General features: G+C 50.9%; 8 protein-coding genes and 1 non-coding gene across 9 annotated transcripts; 6 read left to right on the top strand and 3 right to left on the bottom strand.

Moving 5' to 3' along the window:
- Positions 1 to 1,194: 1,194 nt before the first annotated feature.
- On the top strand, positions 1,195 to 2,800 carry AKAW2_30638A (putative nucleoside hydrolase; the record flags this gene model as incomplete). Its single annotated transcript, XM_041687174.1, has 6 exons — positions 1,195 to 1,230; positions 1,325 to 1,428; positions 1,483 to 1,652; positions 1,712 to 1,746; positions 1,812 to 2,108; positions 2,177 to 2,800. 6 exons carry the CDS (start codon positions 1,195 to 1,197, stop codon positions 2,798 to 2,800), a joined length of 1,266 nt encoding a protein of 421 aa, XP_041541085.1.
- Positions 2,801 to 5,334: 2,534 nt separating this feature from the next.
- Positions 5,335 to 6,565, top strand: AKAW2_30637A (uncharacterized protein; the record flags this gene model as incomplete). The annotated part of the gene is made up of 2 exons (XM_041687173.1): positions 5,335 to 5,922; positions 5,993 to 6,565. 2 exons carry the CDS (start codon positions 5,335 to 5,337, stop codon positions 6,563 to 6,565), a joined length of 1,161 nt encoding a protein of 386 aa, XP_041541084.1.
- Positions 6,566 to 8,953: 2,388 nt separating this feature from the next.
- AKAW2_30636A (uncharacterized protein) lies at positions 8,954 to 9,289 on the top strand (the record flags this gene model as incomplete). The annotated part of the gene is made up of 1 exon (XM_041687172.1): positions 8,954 to 9,289. The coding sequence occupies one exon, from the start codon at positions 8,954 to 8,956 to the stop codon at positions 9,287 to 9,289; it is 336 nt and encodes a 111-aa protein (XP_041541083.1).
- Positions 9,290 to 9,670: 381 nt separating this feature from the next.
- Positions 9,671 to 9,761, top strand: AKAW2_t30005A. The gene has a single exon. It is a non-coding gene; the product is annotated as a tRNA-Pro (tRNA).
- Positions 9,762 to 10,502: 741 nt separating this feature from the next.
- On the top strand, positions 10,503 to 13,085 carry AKAW2_30635A (uncharacterized protein; the record flags this gene model as incomplete). Its single annotated transcript, XM_041687171.1, has 3 exons — positions 10,503 to 10,533; positions 10,590 to 10,983; positions 11,036 to 13,085. 3 exons carry the CDS (start codon positions 10,503 to 10,505, stop codon positions 13,083 to 13,085), a joined length of 2,475 nt encoding a protein of 824 aa, XP_041541082.1.
- Positions 13,086 to 13,266: 181 nt separating this feature from the next.
- On the bottom strand, positions 13,267 to 15,034 carry AKAW2_30634S (putative MFS sugar transporter; the record flags this gene model as incomplete). The annotated part of the gene is made up of 5 exons (XM_041687170.1): positions 13,267 to 13,658; positions 13,713 to 14,233; positions 14,285 to 14,522; positions 14,585 to 14,925; positions 14,979 to 15,034. The coding sequence occupies 5 exons, from the start codon at positions 15,032 to 15,034 to the stop codon at positions 13,267 to 13,269; spliced, it is 1,548 nt and encodes a 515-aa protein (XP_041541081.1).
- Positions 15,035 to 16,339: 1,305 nt separating this feature from the next.
- AKAW2_30633S (uncharacterized protein) lies at positions 16,340 to 17,560 on the bottom strand (the record flags this gene model as incomplete). The annotated part of the gene is made up of 1 exon (XM_041687169.1): positions 16,340 to 17,560. One exon carries the CDS (start codon positions 17,558 to 17,560, stop codon positions 16,340 to 16,342), a length of 1,221 nt encoding a protein of 406 aa, XP_041541080.1.
- A 1,057-nt stretch (positions 17,561 to 18,617) lies between these two features.
- Positions 18,618 to 20,635, top strand: AKAW2_30632A (uncharacterized protein; the record flags this gene model as incomplete). Its single annotated transcript, XM_041687167.1, has 5 exons — positions 18,618 to 18,786; positions 18,847 to 19,263; positions 19,330 to 20,182; positions 20,274 to 20,526; positions 20,624 to 20,635. The coding sequence occupies 5 exons, from the start codon at positions 18,618 to 18,620 to the stop codon at positions 20,633 to 20,635; spliced, it is 1,704 nt and encodes a 567-aa protein (XP_041541079.1).
- A 952-nt stretch (positions 20,636 to 21,587) lies between these two features.
- Positions 21,588 to 22,513, bottom strand: AKAW2_30631S (mitochondrial import receptor subunit TOM22; the record flags this gene model as incomplete). Its single annotated transcript, XM_041687166.1, has 3 exons — positions 21,588 to 21,641; positions 21,892 to 22,181; positions 22,396 to 22,513. 3 exons carry the CDS (start codon positions 22,511 to 22,513, stop codon positions 21,588 to 21,590), a joined length of 462 nt encoding a protein of 153 aa, XP_041541078.1.
- Positions 22,514 to 22,796: the final 283 nt, after the last annotated feature.

Genomic DNA, 22,796 nt, shown 5'->3' with positions numbered 1-22,796 from the left:
CAACTAGCTCAAGCGGTAGTTGCTGATAGGTTTGCAAATAGTCCACTAGGTGGCAGAGCAATCGAATCACCAAACTAAAAGTGTTTAGACTAGCCTGCAAGAACAACTTTGATTTCGGGAGAATCGGCAGTTACCAGTTACACTATGACAGGCACAAGTAACGGGTGTACCTCACAGTAATTTTACGAGAGTAATACCGGCTCCCGAACAGGCCACGTCTCGGGTTTCTCGCTCAGGCCTCCCCGGAGGTCCTTCCGTTGTGCTCAGAGCAGCTTGAGAGAGTATCTACCTATCATAAAGGACGGGAGATAATAATTACATGTAGCATATTGTTGTTGTCTCCTCGTGATTTATTCATATTATTCAATAATGCAGATTTATTGATCATATAGAATAGATCAGAAGCAGGAGCATCAAGGCATAACATACAACGCTCTAGACCCCTTGCAGAGTAACCATGAGGCCCATTGAAAATGTAACCCCAAACAAAGCCATTTGATTAGAAAGACACGGTAGAGTGAATGATTGGCTACCACAGTCCAGGATATCGATGTGCTGTGATACTACTAGGGTTACTGACACACGCGTTGTGCCTGCTGACATCAATGCTGGTAGGGCAGATGATCCGAGCTCGCTACGGACTCCTGAATCTGTTCCAATGTCCGACACTCTCTCGGAGAAGAGAAGCTTTAAAGAAGACTGGCTTGATGCTGCTAGCCCTGTAGGTATTCATGCAACTCCCCATGCTTCGGGGATAATAACTTCGACCGACGTGCATCCTCACTTATGTCTATTGTGAGGACTAGTCGTATATTAATTACTCTTACCCTATGTCAGCTCCACAGTATGGTAGAGCAATGCAGGAATACTGAGCGATCTTTCGATCGCTCAGTATGTTGTCTAGATAGTTAACTATCTAGATAGCTAGCTAGTTATCTTGGACAGTCGGCATGACTAATAGCATATCCGTCCGTGAGTCTAGTAGTATTGAGTTGCTGCTCGGGGACTCGGACAGATAGCTGGAAGTGGAGAAGCCATGATAACGCCGGCCAAGACCATCCCACTTTCCCCTCCATCGCCCGAAACCCGCGTCATTGCAAATTCTCCAGCAAAAACCAACTCGGTTTGTACCACAAAAACAATATACTTTGATTGGATAGTGGCAAATTCGGCACGCGAGCTGAAGCTGTAGCAATGGCACCGAAAAAGATCATCATCGATACTGATCCCGTATGTTCATCGCTCCGTTCAATGATCACCATCCGAGCTCCACTTCTGCTTCAGAATGTTTGCTAGTTACAACCTGCGCTGATAGTCCAAACAGGGTATTGATGACATCCTTGCCCTTCTTTTGGCATTTTCTGCCGAGCCTGAGGATGTTGAGGTTCTGCTAATATCGCTTACTTTTGGTAACATCGAGGTGAAAAGGTGAGCTTGCGCCGTCCGTCGCTCGATAGTACGGCCCTATACTCACTCAAATAGCTGCCTGCGCAATGTTGTCTCCATGTTCCACATCCTGGAGCGGGAGATGAAATGGCGTCGCGAGCAAGGTCGGCCAGAAGGGTTTGGTACTCTTCGCGCTTCTCCTCCAATCGTTGCTGTGGGTGCAGAGGATCCTTTGGAGGACCAAAAGATGCTTGCAGATTACTTCCGTGAGTTTCGCAAGTGGCAAGTCTTGCTAATCAAGCCCGCCATGCTAACCCTTCTCTAGACGGTACGGACGGCTTGGGGGGTATTCATGCCAGTGTACGTGAAGCACGCAGAACTACAAACTACGAAACTTGCAAGACTGCTAACACACGAATTCTCAGCATCCCCACCTCACCCCCAAAGAAGCTTGGGAGCATCTCTTCGACCCTTCCTCTGACTCCCGCGAGATCAAACCCGTCCCGGAAGGAGATCCGGCTCATCGCTCATTCATTCCTTCCAGGCGTCCCGCACACGAGGAGATTCTCCGTGTCTTGAGGGAAAATGACCCTGACACCGTCACTCTCGTGGCCGTCGGTCCCCTTACTAATCTTGCGTTGGCATCTGCTGCTGACCCGGAAACCTTCCTCCGCGTCAAAGAGGTAGTGGTGATGGGAGGAGCAATCAACAAACCTGGAAACGTGCGCATTGGCCTGAACCCTACCCCGTTTGGGGATGAAAAGAGTCATGGAATGCTGACATCTTCTAGGTTACCCCAGCTGCAGAGTTCAACACATACGCTGACGCTGTTGCGGCAGCAAGAGTCTACGCTCTCACGTCCCCTTCTCCCAGAAGTACTCTGCCGCCCGCAACGAGTCTCCCCGAATATCCTCCGAGCCTTAGCAAACAGCTCACTCTTCGCACATTTCCCCTCGATATTACGCTGAGACATGGTGTGACGCAAGGCCAGTTCCGGCAAATAATCACGCCGCTTCTGGAGAGTGGATCGCCTTTGGCTGAATGGGTGTCTGCGTTTATGGCTCATACCTTCCGTACACTTGAGAGACTGCATCCGGGGCACGTGGGCGATGCCGCGGACCTTAGTCTGCACGACCCCGTATGTGTCTGGTATGCTATGACCGCAGAAGATGACGGGTGGAAACCTTCAGCGACGTCACCAGAAGACATTCGCATTGAGACTACTGGTCAGTGGACGCGGGGCTTGTGCGTTGTCGACCGACGGAACCGGCACCGCATTGAAGCCGATGAGGAGAGCGCAAGTGATCACGGCCTGTGGTTAAGCCTGAGGGCTGGTAACCGCGTGTGGAGAATGGATGGCTCTCCGGTGGAAGACACCTTTGGTGAGGTGCTTCTTCAGAGACTGTTCACTTGAGGTAGTGCCGAGTAGACTAGGACTGCACCACCCAGTCACCACTGGGGTGCATTGTGAATAGGCAATCTGTCAGCTTCCGGTCCCGTCGATGTCCGATTACTATCATATCAGCCAAGCGGAAATATATCCTGTTACTAGCATTAGTCTGTTGGAATTCAGAGCTGTTGGGGGTGTAAGCCAACGTGACGGACTGTCCTGTCTGGTACCAGCCAGTACGCACCAGGCTATTGCAGAATTAACTATACACTCCACGTGTGATCAAGTATCTCCACGTATACCAGTAGCTAGCCAAGGAACAACCGCGTAGTGGGGTGTTACCTCAGCTGTTGCACCAAGCGGCCGTCTAATCGTACTGAACCGCTTCGGATCATCCCGTTTCAATTACGAAGCAGCACATAAGTCGGGGGGGGGAAGGAGATATGCGGCACGGAGAGCATCGCATTGTCCGATAGATACGATTGGCCAGAGCCAATCGAATAGCAACAGAGAGCACTGGCTTACCGTGACAAGCGACAGTCCATGCAGAAACTACAGGTGCATTGCGGGGCATGTGCTTCCGTGTGGTAGTTCTGCCCCGCTATTGGGATTTGAGAATTTGCAAGAGGTAATTAAATGGATGCGTGGACGATAACGATGGTAAAAGAGCTGGCATGGCGGCCAATGGAGTAGACGGCAAGATTGGTAACAATGGAGCAACTGGGGCGTGTCTCGGACGCTTGGCCTAGCTGAGCATAACGAGTATGATGCGGAGAGTTCCCGGGCAGCAGAGAGGACCTGTCTGTCCGAATACCAAAGGGGAAAGGACCAGAGAGAGGCCGACATGCACATGCGACCCCGTGTGGCAGGAGGGTCCACTGGTTGGGAGGACGGCTTGCACGTGCTCCAATGCCCCCTCTGGACGAGAACGTCGCCAGGCTTCGACAAGCGGCCGAGGTGAGATCATGACCATTTGAGTCCCGAGACGTATTCTCAGGCTTTGCGGGTCTGGGATGTTAGACAGATCCACTTTATGGACACCTTCGATTCCTGACGATAGTGAGTGAAAGTCGATGAGGATTCATGGTGTGACTGGTATTTCCCTTTGCCCTCTTCCCCTCGCTTCACCTGCCTGGGTTCTGTCACATTGAGGAACCCGAGCATTGCTTGAAGATTGAGAGACATTTCGGGAAGTTATGAGACTGGTATCAATCGAAAAGGATCCGGGGTCAGCCCGGTGGCGACGCAAGCCTCTGCGCTCTTTAACGGCACCAATTAGCGTGTCGTGTGCGTGAGCGTGGTCCATTCCGCAATTTTATCTAGATTGTAGTCAGGCTTAAAGGAGTAGGGGATCTGAACCCCATCTTTAGTAAATCGGCAAGTGCAGGTCGGAATTGGGAGCAGCTTGGTATCTAGTAGTACCTAGGAGGTATCACTCCGGCACCCGTGGCCTGTGGGGATTTCCGAATTCATGAAGGGGGCAATGGTAGTAGTATGCAAGTAGACTGGATACTAGACCACAAGGGTGAGTAGTCCACGGTAGACTGGTTAGGAGGAGTACCTTGAGTTAGGTACCTGGTAGTATGGGAACAGAGGACTCGAAAAGTAAGGGACATGAGCCGGCAGCTTCGTACAACCCATAAGAACTCTGGACCGAAGCACGAGCCCCAAAAGCGTCGGCGGTTTGGCCCCAGGCAACCGGTCTCGTGCCCCCCATCCGGCGGTGCTGTTGGGCCAATGACGGGCCAGCAATCTACCGCGTGGGCTTCTTTAAGCACGCGACACTTGGAATGGCCCTCCGCTTCGGGATGGCCAGTCCCAGGCCCATCCACGGTTATACTACTAAGTACTCCTAGTACTATTCCTACTAGTACTCGGGTCTCAACTCTACTAAGGTAGTACTGAAGAGAGGTGTATGCGCATGCTGGCTGCAGCAAGCAGCAACTACTAGATAGGTAATGAGCAAGCTTCCCGAAAATCCAGAATTCAACGCCAATCCCTCCCCCCCTCTCCCTCGTCGATCATCCCGATTAGAATTTGGGAAAAAGTAACCACTACTTTTAGTCACTACACCGTAGAAGTACCTGTTTCTTATCGCAATCCCACTTTCCCCTGACCTATTACCTCCGGTCTACTATTGCCTCGTTGTGTCGCCTCTCCCCTCCCTATTCATTCATATAAACTGAACCCAGGTACCAACACTTTGGCAGGGCGTTTATCCGTGCGTCTTCCTTTGTGCAGGAGCCCCAACTCTCCAGCTACAGCTGTTCACTTCTGGTCATATTGCTTTTTCCTAGATTCAATAACCATTTCGGCTTCTTGCCCGTCCAACTGCCTCTTCCCTTTGCCTCTCCTCTCTTGTCCTATCCTATCCCACTTCCCCTATCTTCTTCATCTTTGACGGCTTACGATTGTACGACACTCAACGGGTTGTTATCCAACTTTGCTCCACCATTGGTCCAATCTTACTTTTTTGACTTGACCATCCACCCTATTAGCCCGTCTAATGGAAGAGTAATCATCGGGTTGACTTTGAGCGTTTCACTTCCACAGAGGCCATGTCACGCTCTCGTCTACCACCAACCCCTGCCATGTCGGGGGAGTTCATAGTCAAGGACAATGCATCGGTGGACGCTTCAGATCCATTCGCATTGCCTCCAGCTGCCATCAGTCCATCCAAGATGCAAGCTGCTAGCAGAAGGCCATCCAAATCGGATCCATCCGCTTCCTTTCCAGCGTCTCCAGCATCGCCGAATCCTGCACTGGGTATCATGGCAAATTCCCCGCGTCAGACTGGTGTCAAGAGACCTCTCGAAGACTTTAACCTTCCACCACCCCCCACACGCACTCGCAAAATCATTCAGATGAAGCCCAAGACGCAGAGTCCGCCAAAGCCGACCGCAGCAGCCAACAAAGCATCCACAAAAGAGAATGGCAAAACGCCAGCAAATAATGGTGCCTCGACCAATTCCAAGAAGAAACAACCCAGCGCAACTAGTGCAGCGGGCCGGAAGATTGCTAGGAAGACAGCTCACAGTTTGATCGAACGGAGGCGGAGGTCTAAAATGAACGAAGAATTTGGAACCCTGAAAGACATGATCCCGGCGTGCAAAGGGCAGGACATGCACAAACTCGCCATTTTACAGGTTTGCCTCAACCTCAGTCTTCGACGACCCCTGTCCTTAAGCCGGTCGCTAACCGTACCCGATGACCTAGGCAAGTATTGATTACGTCAATTATCTGGAACAATGTATACTCGATCTGAAAACTGCCGGTAATCGACACACAATTGCCTCGCCGCGAATGCCTCCTGCCCCTCCTTCACCAACGTCTCCGGAGGCTCTGGCAGAAGAGTCGGGCCTTTCATCGGCTTCCGTGTCTCCGGAACTACCTCCCACCGATGCTGCCACGGATACAATCTCCCCGGTGTTTTCCCCCCGAAGTGGTGGTCCTACCGGGAATGCACCCAATTTTTCGTCCATCACACCAAGCCCGGCACTGGGCCCAACCCACCCATCCGACAATCCGTCGCGTTCTGAGCGTGGCTCCTGGGCTATGTCTTCTTCCAGCACCTCCCCAGTGATCCAGCCTAGGTATTCCATAGCGTCTTCTGCCGATGTGGATCACGAAGCCTCTGCTGCCCTACTAATGCTGAACCGGGACTGCCGGGGATCTGTCGGCTCGGTCCACGACGTGCCCACCAATTCCACTACCCGGCATGGGCATCCCCACACCCAAGACCCACAAAGGAAGATCGGGATGAGCGTTAAAGACTTGCTCATCTCCTAGGGGTCATGTGGCCGGCTCTCTCTTTTCACCATTTTCACAGTCGCTCATGACCTCTTCTTTGTAAGGTACGGGGATCAATCGGCGTGCGGAATTTTGATATCATGAACTAGTAATGAACGGTTTGGCCCGGTGCTGTTGGATTTTGCTTTTCGTTCTTATTCTGGGCATTTCAGGTCAACGTTTCAGGTCGGCGGGCTGGTCCAATGCGAGTTAACGGTTATGGTTATGTTTGGAGCGCGGACTTTGTCTTTAAAATAACCTCATTTGATTTGTCTGGCAACGTATCTTGGGAGGATTGTCTGCAAGTCTGCCATGTCAGATAGAATCTAGAAGAGCCTATTATTGTTCACAGAACTTATCAATAATCTTACCAGAAGATCACGCGCTGAGGTTATCATCTGAGCCCATAACAGCATTCCAGGCTACATTCCAACTCAATAACATGAGGATCTCTTGAGCAAAGCCATGAAAGACAACAATGCGACGCCGAGTACTATCCTCCTCCCCACCTATACGGTCGTCCTAATAAAGTTTAACCTACTTTCTCATGACAGCCCATCTGCTTACTACACCTACAGCTCCTAACTTAACTATCCACGATGACACTTGAAGCCCAGACCAGCCAAGCACGAGCCAAGCAATACTGTCGTACTTTTTGTTTCTTTCCTCCCCTCTCTCGCGGCCGACTCTCATGATAGAAAGTCATTCAGCGCGACGATCCCAAGTCTCGACTTTGTATCTAGCGCACCATCTAGAATCCTAATCCCTCACAGTCATTTAACCAACATGACTTAAACAATATCTGATACAGGAAAAAGGATGAGGCGATGGCGATAGCGACCCCAACGATCCAGTCCAATCCAAAGAATGTGCCGCACATCCGACATCTCCACCAAAGATCGATGGGATGTGTACTTTATGTACGGCCATTTCTCGGCTTTTTCCTAAACTGGGTGGATGCGTGTAATAGTTTTGTGTCTAGATGCGGCTATCAGTGTTAGGTTCTTACCCCGCACGCAACTGGAGGTTCGGCTTCTTTGGTGCTTCTAGGCGCATTCCATCTACCACCTTGATTAATTCTCTCTTTTGGGTGCTGGGAATTGCTGGAATATGGTGGTGGTGCAGAGAGCAGTTTGGTAGGACGAGGCGATTGGTGTGATGGTGAAGATGATCATAGTTGAAGAATATCTGTATTTGCTTTTTTATGATTTTCAGCCTGTTGAGATGTCATCCACACCATAGCAACTAAGTACTAACTTTCTACTGAATCGAGAGGGGGGAATAGATACTCCGCGGAATCACATCGAAGCTTTCGCTTCGCTTCTACTCACTAGTGGACGCGAGCCTCTCCCCATTCCGCTTTCTTGGAGTGGAGGGCGCCCGTTCCAACTACACAAGCATTTGGAGGCGAATGTAGTTCAAGCAGACTCGCTTTTTGCCAAGCCCCAAGACATGCATGAATCCTGAAGGATTTTCTGGTGCGGAGTAGTAGATAGTATCTAGGGGTAAAAGGGAGGGGGAGAGAGGGTAGTAGTAGTAGTATTCATCAACAGCAATCTGTGAGGCAATCAATGACAGCGGAATATTATGTGCATGGCATAATACATGAAAACATAGAAGTGAAGCAACTAGTGTAGGTACGGCACATTTGCACAAAAAGGCACTACTTTTCTTTCTTTGGGAGGGGGGGGGGGGGGCTCATACACGTAGTAAAGGATGTTCGCACTGCCTCTATGGCCAAGATGAAAGGCAATGCAGACTAACCCTTGGCTCTGTGGATGTGCTTGGGTTTAGGGCGCGATGTGGGAGAAGATCTACAAGTGGCAGATCCACCCTCCACTTTGGGTGGGATAACACTTGGTCGGGTGAAAACTAGCCAAGTTTTCTTATGACGTTGCTCGGACTAACTTTTTGGCTTCTTCTTTCTTTTGGCGGTGTCTTTTGCAAAGGAAATGAGTAGAGTATAACAATAGCGTGAGATTTCATTCAGATTGATTTGCAATCTGCCTGGAAAATTTGTAGATCATTGCAGTGGCGCTCTCCCGGAGTCTCTGGGAAATCCCGTGAGGACTATCGTTCGAGGCGAGACGAAAGGAAAAGGGCAAAAAAGGCAGCCCTCATTCACGTTCAGACAGGCTCAGACTAGTGCAAGTTAGTGCACTCCACGGGTGCCCCCGCACTGCGGTGCCGCGCTATCCACGTCTGCCCCGGTGACCCTTTCCCGTGGGCCTTCATACTACTAAGTAGGGCTGCAAACTATATATTCCCTCATTACGCCACAGCCTCTCTCCCCTTCCCCATTCCCGTCCCTCCTCGCACACTCACGCACCCCCGTCATTTGATGGCACCAACAATACTATCATCCTTCGGCGGCTTTGAAATCTTACCATGTCCAACAAGTTTCGTTCCTTGCAGCGAAAGAAAAACGCCCGGTCCATCGTTTCTGAGGATCCATGGAAAGTCGATACGCCTTTCGGACCGCCCCGAATCCCACATTTTCCAGGTCGAGGCATGCGACGCCTTCGCAGTACCCTCCAGAAACTGTCGCCCTCTGCACGAGCTGAGCGAGAACTCCTCAGGCAAAAGAACCGGTACAAGATCCCCTTGACTGAGAGGAATGTCGATGCTCTGGTCACAGAGCAGCTGTTCACCGATGCTTGTTTTCCCGACAAACATAGCAGAGAGTTGCAGATCTCTGCATGGCTAGAGAGACTGTCCTACTGAGACGCGCCATCCTTACGTACCTCCTCCTCTTCCTGCAACTCCTTCTGCGGGGAATACCATCGAACACCGACGCTTCCTTGCGCACTTACCTTCCCGCATCTTCTCACATGCTTGAATGGATACTCTGGGAATCAGCTTCAAGGGATCTATTTTGTGAAGACCTGTTTAGTCGACTGTCTCAGCACTCTGTCCGACCGGTACATATGGAAATAGTTGTTCACTCGGCTTGAGGGTTTGTGCTTGGCATAACGGTTGATCCACTCGACGACGCAGCCATGCATGCAGGTGTCGGCGCTAGAGGCGAGACACTCGGGACATACTAAGCGTGCGTTTCCCTTCCTCTTTTAAAGCAAAATAAGAAACCGTGTTTCAACAAGCAACGCCCGGGTGGTCTAGTGGTATGATTCTCGCTTAGGGATACAAACCCAAGCATATCTGCGAGAGGTCCCGCGTTCGATCCGCGGCTCGGGCCGTTTCACTTTTTGTTTTTCTCGCTTGACTCCTTTGCTATGATGATGATGATGAGGATGATTGAATTCTCTTCTTTTGCTTCAGCAGTTCTGTTCGAGGAGGGAGCCCTTTTGTTTTGTGGATCTACGGTTTAATGGGTGGTTGATTGATCGGTTGCTTTCACCTGGTTGTTCCTCGGGTTTGTCTGTATAGCATGGTGCTTGGGGTGATGGAGTGCTTGCTTATCTTAGAGGTATCCTTTCGTGTGTTGTTAGAATGTTATAATAGTTTTGGTTGGTTTCCTTGTCAGGTGGCTGGGATTAACATACAAGAAGGCTTGTGGCACTGAATATGCCACTAATTTGATGATGCGTCCACTACTGCAGGAGCATACATTAAGGTCCCATAGTAGTTAGTATGCACATCTATAAGCATCACAATGTTACCAGAACATATATATCACCGACAAGCCAACCAACCCACAACCTATCCACTACCACAAAATAAATTATATGAATAAACAGTACCAACAACTACAGTTGCGCCTCCATGCCCCTGCATCCCCCAACGCTAGTAATAGCGAACAGGGGTTCATTCCCCAGCCGCGCGGTGATAAGATGAGGGGTAAACTAAGTAGCCAAGCAGCTGAGGGGAAAGAAAGCAAGGGAACATCTAACCGCCCAGCTCAACAACAACTCCACACCATCATTCTTCCTACATTGCACCACCAAGTCTTGGACCAAGACAACCAGCTGTATATATAATGGTCCAACCCAAGAAAGTCGCCATCATCGGCAAGTTGTACGCCCTGCCACCCAACCTAAAGCCATCTACTAACATCCCACTACAGGCGCCGGCCCCTCGGGACTAGTAACAGCCAAAACCCTCCTACACAGTTTCCCCGAGGGCACCTTCATTCCCAGCGTCTTCGAGAAAAACAGTCGAATTGGTGGTCTCTGGCCCACAGCGATTGACCATGGCGCCGAGCGACGGCTCAACCCGTGGATTCGAACAAACTTGAGTCGGTTCACGGTGGCTTTCTCGGATCTGGCGTGGGAGTCTGTCATTGGGGAGGGGGAGCTGTCGATGTTCCCGCAGGCAAGACAGGTAGGGCAGTATCTGGAGAAATATGCGAATTTGTATATTCCCAAGGGGGTTTTGAGGCTGGGGAAGGAGGTTGTGAGGACGGTTCGAGAGACCGATGGGTTGAGGGCGAAGTGGACGGTGCAGTGGACTTCGAGAAGGTGTGTCTTTTTACTCATCGTTCATACGATGCTAGTGGCTAATGGCTTACAGCATAGATGCAAATGGCATTGAATGCAACGGACCTGAGGTGGAATCGGAAGAGTTCGACTATCTGGTCGTCACATCTGGATACTTTGCCAAAGCTCACTTCCCGGATATACCTGGTCTAGCTGGGGTCGCTGATAGGGTTGTCCACAGCTCTGAAGTGCAGACTATAGACGAAGTGCAGCGGCTGCTGGAGAGGACTGGGTCCTCGGGTGGGAAGCTGGTCGTTATTGGGGGTAGTATGTCGGGAGTAGAAGCTGCCTCGACAGTGGCGCTTCATCTATCTACGGTGGACTACAAACCCCCGGTGATCCAGTCCGGAAGAGACTACGAAGTCCATCATATCTCCTCAAGGCCCTTCTGGACGATACCTACCCACCTTCCCCATGATGGCTTCCAGGATAATACCGAGACACAAAACATGCAATTCCTCCCCCTTGACCTCGTCTTCTACGATCTTGCTCGACGTCCTCCCGGCGAAGTCGAGTACGGACTCGGACCGCTCTCCACAGACCGCATACACAAGACAAACGCATACTTCCGCTCCCTCCTCGGTAGCGAGTACTCAAAAATCGGCAGCTTCGGAATCCCCAGCAGCGAGAGCGAAGACCCGCAGCCATCATGGATCGGCATAGGAGACGACTACGCCGAATACGTGCGCTCCGGCTTCATCAAGCCCACCATCGGCCGAGTATCCAACATCAACAGCCCATCAACCCTCACCATCACCCTACCCAACGGCACCCAAGAAACCATATCCGACATCACCGCCATAATCACAGCCACCGGCTACACCCCCTTCTCATCCCTCAGCTTCCTCCCCTCGCCCGTGCTCTCCACCCTCGAATACTCCACCACCGACCCCTTCATCCCTCTCATCCTAGACGGTAAAGGCACCTCACACGCCGAGATCCCCGACCTCGGCTTCGTCGGCTTCTACCGCGGCCCCTACTGGGGCGCAATGGAAATGCAAGCCCGCAGTCTCGCAAACACATGGGCCAAAGACCTCTCCTTCACAGGGCCCTACTTCACCAACGAAGAACTCACCCAAAAGACCCACGAACGCGACCTCCTCCGCACCCTCCGCACTACAACCCTCCCCCGCAGCCAATTCCCAATGGGCGACTACGTAGGCCTAATGGAAACCCTAGCCCGCGAGCTCAACATCCCTCGAGCTCCTATCCCATCCTCCACCACCAATCATCAAACCAATCCCTACAACCACAACGATACAATAAATCACGGCCCCGTCCTCCCCTCCCGGTACATCCCCAACCCCTACCTAACCCCCACCCCACCAACAGACCGCCTCTCCACTCTCATCGCGCGCGAAAGCACCAGCACCCTCAAATCCCTCCACCGAACCATCACCCCCAGCCCAACAAACTACAACCTGGGCATGGGAATGGCCATATTCCGCGCCCTCCACGGACAATGGACCTACACTCGCACCGTCACTCACATCCTACCCTCACCGTCACCATTACCAACATCGCTCCCCACACCAACACGCTCATCTCAGATCTCGCATGTCACAGGAACAGCTACCTTCCACCCTCGTCGTACATCCAGTATCTGGTACGAGAAGGAATATGTATACGAGGAAGGCCACATCAACGATAATACCAATGATAATGACGGTAACATTAAGATGATGAAGAAACGCTACATCTACCGCCTCACCGAAGGAACCTGGAGCAAGAAGAACGGTCAAATCCTCATCTGGAATGTGGATGTTGATCCGTTTCACGCGGGGAAGTTCTCGCATGGGGTGTTTGTAGGGTTGGCGGAGCGGATAGTGGGCTCTGTTGATGAGGATGCCGATGGTAAAGGGGTGGAGGAATCAAGGTATGTGGTTCGGGCTGCGGGGGCGAGACCCATGGATCGAGAGAAGGAGAGGGATCCGAAGTATGAGTATGTGTTTCGGATGGAGGGGGTGTCGGTTGTGGAGTGGGAGTGTGTGGTGAGGGAGAATGTGGTTGGGGAAGGTGGTAGTAGTGGTGGTGGTGGTGTTGAGGGTGCGGGGTTGGTTACGAGGACGGTCTATAGGAGGTGAGCTGTTTAGTTATTTGCTTACGCTTATATACACTACGATTTAGTAGAGATGTTTGGGGTCTACGGTATAGGTGAAGAAGAGTAAGGGTATATAGGATTGAACCTAAGTTGAATTTCTCACGTAGTCCGCCAATGCCACATGGCTTACATCATTATCGTGAATCAGACAATACTTCAATCAATTAACGTCGTGCATCCTCGACCGTAACAGCACTGGGCTTCTCCATCCCCGTATCTGATTGTGTCACGCGCATTTGCTTCTCGTTAGAGAAGAGGTCTTCTCCCTGTGTGACGTGGTTGGCTCCGCCGAAGAGAGCATCAATCTCCTCCAGCGGCACCTGCTTGGTCTCGGGGACGAAGAAGAACACAAATAGAGCAAGGAGGAAGCAGATGCCTGCGAACATGTAGAAGGCGTAGAAGCCGCAGTTGTTGAGGAAGGTTGGGAAGAACTGCTGCACGATGGCGTTGGCCACGTTTTGGGTCTGAGTTGCCATACCCACGGCTTGGGCGCGGACGTTCATGGAGAAGACCTCGGATGTCCAAATCCAAATGGTAGCGCCCCAGGAGGGTTTGTCTGTTAGGATGATTAGCAGGGGGTTTAATGGATGCGGTAATCGGTGGGACTCACAGAAGAAGATGAATAAGAAAAGTAAGAATACGATCGATATGCCGACAGGTTCTGTCTTTGCCCCACCCGGTGATGGTGTTTCTGTTTCAACGGCTGCGACAATGATCATGCAAATGCCCATACCAATGCCACCAACGATCAGGAGGAACTTGCGTCCGAATCGATCGATGATCCAGATGGCGTTCAGAGTGAAGATAATACCAAAGGTGGCATTGAGTGCGTTGATAAGCGCAATCTGGTTGGCGCTCTTGAAAACTTTCTCGTAGATCTTCGTTGAGTACGTGTTCAAGGTACCCTGTCCGCTGACTTGCTGGCCGGCGTTGATGACGAGAGCCAAGTACATGCGCTTGCGGAGGGACTTGTCCTTCCACAAAGCGGCGTAGGTGCCAGAGATAGCTTCCTTTTCGTACTCGATGGCCTCGCGGATTCTGAGTAGCTCGTCTTCAACCTCGTCCTCGGTTGCTCGAACTCTGCGCAGCGCTCTGCGGGCCTTTTCGACGTTGTTACCGCGTTGGATGTACCTGTGTGGATGTAAATAGAGGTACTTCAAATGGGTTCACAATAGCGCTTACCATCGTGGCGAACCGGGAATGGTAGGCAAGATGAAGAGAATGATCACAGGAACCAAGAGCTGGAAGATGACGACCATTCTCCAATCCCACTCGCCCAAGTGTGTGGAGTGCTTGGTGCACGCGTAGTTCACCCAGAAGCAGATGAAGGAGCCAACCGAGTAGAACATTTGCCAAAAGGTCATGATCTTTCCACGAATCTCCGGGGGTGCTAGTTCACCGATATAGATGGGACCCGCAGCTGAACGAGAAGCGTCAGTAAGACTTTATCATCTCTGCTAAGGACACCGGTGGCAGACTTACTCAGTGCGATACCCTGGCCAATACCGATGATGCATCGTCCGGCAAGGAAGCATGCAATGTTACCACGAGGCGCAAAGCATTGCATGAATGTAGCAGCGACGACCAAGACGCATCCAATGGCCATCCCAATCTTGCGACCCAGAAAGTCGGCAATGGGACCGCCCATGAAGAAGCCGCCAACAATTGCACCCACGGTGTAGGCCGTGTTGACACCTCCGATCATGTTCTCGTCAGGGTCATTGAAGTAGGCCACCCAATTGTCCGAGCCTTGTACGGAATTATAAACGGACGCATCGTAACCGTATAAGACCATGCATGCTGCTGCGACGAGGGAGATGAACCTAACGGACGTTAGTATAGTGACCCTTTCTCCACACCAGCGAAGCATGTGTACCAGTTATAGGCTCGTTTCGATTGGAACGGATTGACTTCAAAATCGTAATCAAACATTGTGGCAGTAGAGGTCGTAAGCGACCTGAATACGCCTTTATAGCAAACAGAAGTGTTTCCCAGGTGGGTGGTCAGCAGTCCATACAGCTGCCCCAGCTAGTCGAGACTGCCCAAGAAGAACAAGAGGGTGCAGTGGTGTGTGTACAGAAGAAGAAGGTGAGAAAGGACTGCGTCCTGCGGCACTAGGTATATATATCCGACCTGGTAGAGGCGCGCCGGTCATGCCGCTAGATAAGCTACCATGCCGCGTGCCAGCAGCCAGGTGGCAAGCGCTATATTAAGCCATAGGGCGCTATAACACCAGTTCCAGGACTCGTGTGGACGCTAACGCGGAGGCATTCTTGGGGAGCTGGGCTATCAGAGGTCCTAGCATCCTGGATCGGACAGTGTGTAGGGCACGGCATTCGACCATTCGTCTCCAGGATTTTGTCGGTGGTGGGGTATCCGGGGTGGGCCTCACGGGGAAAGCTCAAAGTGCCATCCCCAGACTCCCCCAGAACAGGCCATTGTTGGGGTAGTCGTAATGTGGAGAAATCCGGGGTCGAGATTCGAGGAAATTCTGAGCCAGGCGCGGTAGATATCCACAGGTGTTTCCACGAATCAGCAACGCGAAGGTTGGTAGGAGGGCTAAAGAGGGTCCACCAATGGAATGAAACAGGGGTTATGATAGGACCAGCGCCTAAGCTCCTGGATGATTCACATGGAGGCCAAGGGAGAATTGGGGGAGGCGGGGAGGAGTGGAGGAGAGGAGGAGGAAACGGAGGGAAGAACAGGTTGGGCAATCCGATGGCGACGGGCTGGGGTCACGAGACAAGGCCTTGATCCCCCTGAAATTAATCTCGCCCGATGATCCATCCCAAGCCAGCTCTCGTATTCCTGTCAGGCTCTTTAATTCCGCATGCTATCAATTCATGGCTCTCTAGAACCATCCTCCTAACCCAACGGTTCGTGCCAGATACACATGCCAGAGTTGCCGGGCTGCTCAGTGGATGATACGCGACAATGCGAATGACCCCGGATACGAACAAAATGAATTGGTCTTAGCGCGACTATCAATAGCTTATATGAAGTACTTTTGACGGAGAGGCTAGCATTCCTGTGCGACTTGGTCTCGTCCTAGTTGTGGCCACCCATTAGCTTTGAGAAGCAGGTGCCATTTCTGCGCAGGGCCAGAACAACCACCATTGTGCAGCACATTTCTATAAACTGCAATTTATTCATACTATCATACTTCATAGTGACTAGGGCATACATTTTCTTGATAACAGTCATAACTTTTAAGACCGTATAACTCGGCCACGAACTTCAGTTGAAATAGCTCTGCTGAGAAGTCGCCCTTCGGGAAAGGTTGCCCTCCGCCACTTTGAGATCCTGACCTGTGTTCTCGTTGGATTGAGAATTCGTGCGAGAGTTTGATCTTACAGCATGTCTTCGTATGCTTGCATTGCGAGCTCGTGGAAGCACCGGGACTCTAGTGCCCAGCTCTGGCCCATTCTGATAATCTTCGAGATCGAAGATGTCCTGTACTCTCCTACGGTGATCTTTCATGAAGGGCCCAAACCGCCGGAACTTTTGCCGGATCACCGTATCATTGCCTGTAGGGGTATTGGCCCCGTCGACGGCGCCATTGTATAGACGTTGTGGGTCATTCCACGCTTTAGAAACTCCAGGGAACAAAGACGCCAATGCGCCAATAGGATGCATAGACGAAAGTCCGGTCTTTGTAGTAGTACTTCCTGAGAGCTGACTGCGGTGACAAATGTCCTGGAGATATTGGTATCGCATCCGAAGTCTCCTATAGATTTCACGCAGCAAGTACAAGAGCGTAGCCGCGAGGATCGATGCACCCAGCAGAGCGCAAATCTTATAGAATATGTCCAGCTCCCTATACTTCTGTTCTTGACAATAGCCATGTATAAGCGCCATATGCTTTCGGGGATAACACATGATGCATTGATCCCTCTTATTGTCTGGGATTTGATCCGACATGCATATCGTCCTCCAATCGCTTCCCTCACATATGGTGTCCTCGCAAGTCGGTCCACCAAGGCTGTATAGGTCCCTCTGAACATAGTATTGACTCACGCCAATGTTAGGAGAGATATCGGACGAGGCATCCGTCCTCTTGCGGCGGCTCTTACCATTCTCCATTTTCGAGATGATATATTTCAGGATCCCATGGTAGCCTTGCGTCAGAGGGTTTGATGGAGGTGCCTCCTTGACTCTACTCGTGTCAGTCTTATTCGGTGGCATCTCTTGACGTGACCATCTCCTCGTTCTGTGTTCCTGAGAGGCAGCTTTATGCTGAAGGGGAGCCAACGACCGGACAGAGGCTATCGAATGTTGCAGGCCATCCCCACGATTTTCGGGGATGAGCTGCTCTAAGGCACTTCCGCAGTGATGCATACCTGTTGATCGGTCTCCAACATTTGTAATCGCCAAGGTGAGCTTGAAAGTCGGTTCAACTGCATTTGGAGGATGTGAACCGCCAACCGTGTTCCCGTTCTCTCTATGGCCCCTTTTCATGATCTCCCAAACCCCAGGACACGTCAAGGATACTGCACATCCCGGTCCCTCCGGACCCTTGGTTGGGGATATTGCGACAAACCTCGAAGCACCAAACAAGGAGTCCGAGCATGAAACTTGGTGGTCATCACCTACTGCTCGGTATGGAGTCGGCAGAGGGCCATCTTGGGTAATATTGGAGATAGCTCCCAATACCGCATAGAAAAGTGCAAAAAGGTGCTGCTGACAATACATGAGAAAGGAATAGAGTGAGTGATTGATATGCAAATTTTTGCAAGAAATTGCCTGCTAAAATGCTGTGGAAGAATTTGAGTCAGTCAATGTGATGAGACTATATATACATGAAGCTTCCTAAGCGGTGCTCGTGATGCAGTAAGTCCAGTCACATTCTGGGTATGCCAATTCTATTCAGGAAACCGCAACCCATGCCAGAGAACAAACATGATTCTAGCATGTCCCATATGAGGGAGAGAGAAGCCTGGCGGTCTCACATTATCTTGGCTTATGCCAGACCATGCATAGTTCGCCTACACCTCAGTGTAAAGTCCACCATAGCGTTGGAAAACCACATGGACTCAATGAGCGCGAAACAGACTCCCAGTAATGAGGAATCGAGCAATCACCTTGACGACTACAATCAAGTTCAAAGTCTGTTCAAAAGCTCATTGAAGACTAATTGATAACTAAGTGATAACTGGTTCAAAACTGGTTCAAAACTAGTTGAAAACTAGAATTGCTGGTGTGTTCTCGAAAGTGACACTTATGCGAAGCGTAAGTAACTTGAATTCGAAATTGACGAATAGCGTGTGTAAGAGATAGAGTATACCTTACCAACTGTGACTGACCATTTTGGGTAGCTATTAGCCATCACGTGCTCTCGTGACACCGAGACGCGACTCTTGCGCGCTCAGTGAAGACATCAGATCGTCTGACAGTCTCTATTCAGTCCTTCAACTTGGTCACTATTTCTACAGACAGCGCGAAACGTCCACTTTCTACTCGGACTATACTCAGCAACCTTTACTACCATAAATAGCCGATCCCTGCGCCACCCCCGATGCCCCGCACATACGGCAAGAAAAAGCAGACGCGGCTGGCTTTCGCTCCGTTGAGCTCCCCGCCGACGAAGAAAGAGGACTCCGACAAAGAGGATGATCGTCGCGCAAACTTGCGCTATGCGCATCCTTCCATGCCAGTCATCCAGAGAGGTCGCTCTCAAAAAGACAGTGAGATTCTATCCTAACCACTACACGATAATCGATACTGACTTAGTGGGATGCCGGCAGCCAAGCCTCCGCCCCAACGTACCCCCGAACCCAAAGCAGAACCAGCTAGCGACAGTGATAGCGATATAGAGATCGTGCGCAGCACGCGCAAAAACCCACAAAGAGGATCATTGAAGCGCAAGAGGACGGACGTATCCAGTTCCGAATCTCCCTCCGCGACCCCGCAGAAACCCGCCGCCGATTCGGAAAGCGATGCAGATGAGGTGGTTCCTGCGTCTCGTCGAAAGCTGAGGCGTGGTGTGGCCCCCCAGTCTGCTATAGCAGCCGACGATAGTGACTCGGAAGAAGAATTGGTCATCTCTCCCAGAAAGCGCAGGACGCGCAACGCAAGCCCCGATGTCCCCCAGACGCCGCGTCGCGGGCTTGAACAGGACGAATTAGACATAGAAGAAGATCTTCAGGCGCTGCAGGACTCAGGTAAGCCATTTAACGAACAAACTAGACCGTCTTCAGTCCTTGTCGCATTGACAGGTCTGTCTACAGTGGTAAAAGATACCCGCACTCGAGGTCGACTCGCCAACTCGGCACGGGCCCAGAGACAACAACACCTGGAAGCTTTACGTCGTCGGAGGGCAGGAAAGACAGCGTCTGATACCGAGGAATCTAAGAGTGATATTGAGAAGTCGAATCCGGGCGACGGCGACAGCGACGGTGACAGTGACAACGGAAGTGAACAAGAGGACAAACCCGAAGCCCATGAAGAGAGCCCTAAACGGAAACCTCAATTCCGTACTCGACTAGAAGAAAGTGACGTTGAATCCGCGATCGCAAGCAACGATGATCTAGACCGCTATGAAGACGACTTTGTGCTAGAAGACGATGATGATACTCTAGGAGCTCCCACGGGCCTAGAGGACATCCCCATCGAATTCTCGCGACATGCCTACAAGCAACTCAAGGACTACTTCCAAGACGCAGTAGAGTGGATGGTGCATAATCAACTCAACCCGGCATTCCCTCGCTCCGACCCAGTCTACGAAGTCGCCTTCAGCAAACTCGAAGACGAAGTCAAAGGCCGTACCGGATCACAGCTCGTCTCATCCGTTTGGAACGCCAAATTCCGGAGAGCTCTATTAGCCCGACCTCGGATTAAGATCACAACATTCCCAACAATAGAGAACCACCCATGCGATGCTTGCAACCGCTCAGGCCATCCAGCCTCATTCGACATCAAACTATACGGGAAAGCCTATTCACTGAAAACACTCGAACCGCTTACCGACGACGACAGCGACGACGATGACGACGACGACAAAGAAGATGACAATGACCACGAAGAAAGAGACCGAGACGGCCACATCTTACCAGATGAAAACACCCGCTTCTTCCTCGGCCGGTAAGCATCACATCCCATCCCCCTTCCATTCCACCGAATTCCACAGATCCCATACCATACCTGCTAACACCATCCTCCCCACCACCACCAGCCACTGCAAGAACAAAGCAACCCTAGCCCACACTCTAACCCACTGGCGCTTCCACCTCAACGAATGGGTGACCGGCTACCTCGAACACCAGGGATACCTATCCGAGACGAGAGTCGTGGAGCGCAGCCACTGGAGCACGAAGAAGAGAACCAAGTACGCCGTGAAAGCAGTTGAATCAATGATAACGAATGGCGAAGTCAAGAAGCTGTGGCGAGACTTTCATATTAATTTACGAACTGCGAGAGAAACTACGGTATGTTTTTCCACCACCACCATCATCATCATCGTCATCATTTAAGATTGACGCGGTAGTTGAGAGCATTTGCTGACCATGTCATTTAATAAAATAGACTCTTGGGTAGTGAGTAATGCAAGCTGCCTCTGCTTCGCAGTTGATGAGATGCTTTCGATTGCACATATTTGATCCATTCATGGGTGGTTTGTCTGGACGGTGTTATGTTACTGCGGATAGTTCCTCCCCTGGTCAGTATCACCACTTTCTTCGAATGCGCGCCTTTACACGATTCTTCTGTTCATAATCATCTTGTTTGTCGCCTCGGTTGCGGGGGCTTGTACATTTATCCTTCATACTATGATACCCTATTTCTGTGATTCATCTTCGGTCTTCTCCTAGCGCAGGGAAAAAATGTACGCGGCTCATATAGCTTTCTTCCGGAATATATTTCAAGATCATTCACATTTCATTATCTAGAAACATGACTTCCAAAAATGGTGGAAATAGACATAAAACGAAACGAACATTGTAACCAGGGGAAAAATAAACCAGTATAGAAATACACACATCGCCCAAGCCAGAAGTTCTGGAATCAAAGGTTGAGAGAGGAGAAAAAGCATCAAGTTAATAGGGCCAGAAATTCCGAACAGTAACAGGTGGGTAAGATTCTCCTGCATGACCATATGGAAACCATACCATCCCTTTTATATCTTCCTCGCGCCAACTCAAATCGATGAGTTGGTTATATTCGCGATTGTTCCATATCCTCAATAGTACACACCTGCTTTTAACCCAATGTAATCCGGATCATGCATCGCTAAATCAAAGTTGTCCGACTCGTTTTTTTTTTGTTGGAACAGAAAAATCGACTAGATGTGCATGTGACTTCATCGATGAACGTCACCGCCTGAACGTTGACGTTGCGCTCCCGGAAGACCGCCCGAATTCAGTGAAACCAAAGGCCTAACGACAACAGGGGCTTCGGACAGGCTCGATATTAGGGTAGTGGCGGTTCGACAGGCCATGGCAAATCAACTATTCCCACTGTTGCGATCTTCATCTTTGGCTGCGGTATTCATTTACAAAGAGGGTTGAGCGGGCTTCTCTTCACCGGGGGCGCCGGGCGTAAGCATCTGATGATAGAAAACAATGTAATTAGCTGCTGTTCGGATATTTCTCAAGATATCGAAAATTGAACGGGGGATCCAAATGACGTCTGTATCTCCATTCTTGGCACGTAATAGGAACGGAAAAGAGTTTTCACGTCATCGCCAACTGCCTCGGGACCAGGCGACATGGCAATAACAACAATAGTAATAGCCAAGCGACAAGTAGATGGCCCGACAAAAATGAGAATTGGGGATGGGAATGGCTGTAACGTACCTCGTTGGCGCCCTTGATCATGCCCTGCTCGCGCTCCATCTGGATGTACTGCTCCTCTTCGGCGTAGGCCAGAGCCCACGGGACACCGAGGAGGAAGGCACTGGTGCTGATGATCCACAGCGCCTTACCACTGAACTGGATGCTGGACTTTGTGAAAGAGGTGACGGAGTTGACGGTGCTGGTGACCGAGCGGCGTGTGGAAGGAGGAATCATGTCTTTCAGGGCGTAGAGACGGTCGTAGAAGGTCTCACCATCGACCTCGAGGTCGGACTCGACGGAGATTTCGGATTCTGTAGGTATGGCATGTTAGAAAAGGAAGGCCATGTGTTTTGAACGGCTGCGCCGATGGACGGATGGATAGATGGTTCAGATTCGGCGTGGATGGATAATGCTTCCGGATGTTGTTGCGCGGTGGATGAAGGTAAAGGTGAGAGTGCAATTGTCCAAGCAAAACAAGCGCCCGGTAGAATTGTGCCTTGCGTTATGGGTTATCAGGATACTAACCGGTGTCAGTGTAGTCGTCTTCCTCTTCGTCGTCCGAGGTCAAAAGGACATTGTGCTTGCTGGGCATGGGCTTCTCCTGGGAGAAGTGCTCATCCTCGACTTCGGTAAGCTTGACCATTGTGACGGTGGTTGTAGAAAAGTGGATTAAAAAGGTGTATTGATAGTAGAATGAGTCGCAGGAAGTGCGGGCGAGGGTCGAGGTGATGGAATGAAAGTGTTGAGGACGGACGGAGATTGATGGAGGACGGCGGGTTCGACCTTCCGGATCCAACTTTTTTCCCGGGCGGAAACGAACTCAATACGGTAAGGAGCTTCTACTGCAGCCGATGCATCCACGCGACGCCCCAAATTTATACGTTCAATTGTTCCAAGGAAAGGGAATGTTCGGGCAATATATATTG

This window comes from Aspergillus luchuensis, chromosome 3 (genome assembly GCF_016861625.1).
Source record: "Aspergillus luchuensis IFO 4308 DNA, chromosome 3, nearly complete sequence".
Lineage (NCBI taxonomy): Eukaryota > Fungi > Ascomycota > Eurotiomycetes > Eurotiales > Aspergillaceae > Aspergillus > Aspergillus luchuensis.
Note: the sequence above shows the minus strand (reverse complement) of the source record. Positions and strands in the feature narration are given on the sequence as shown.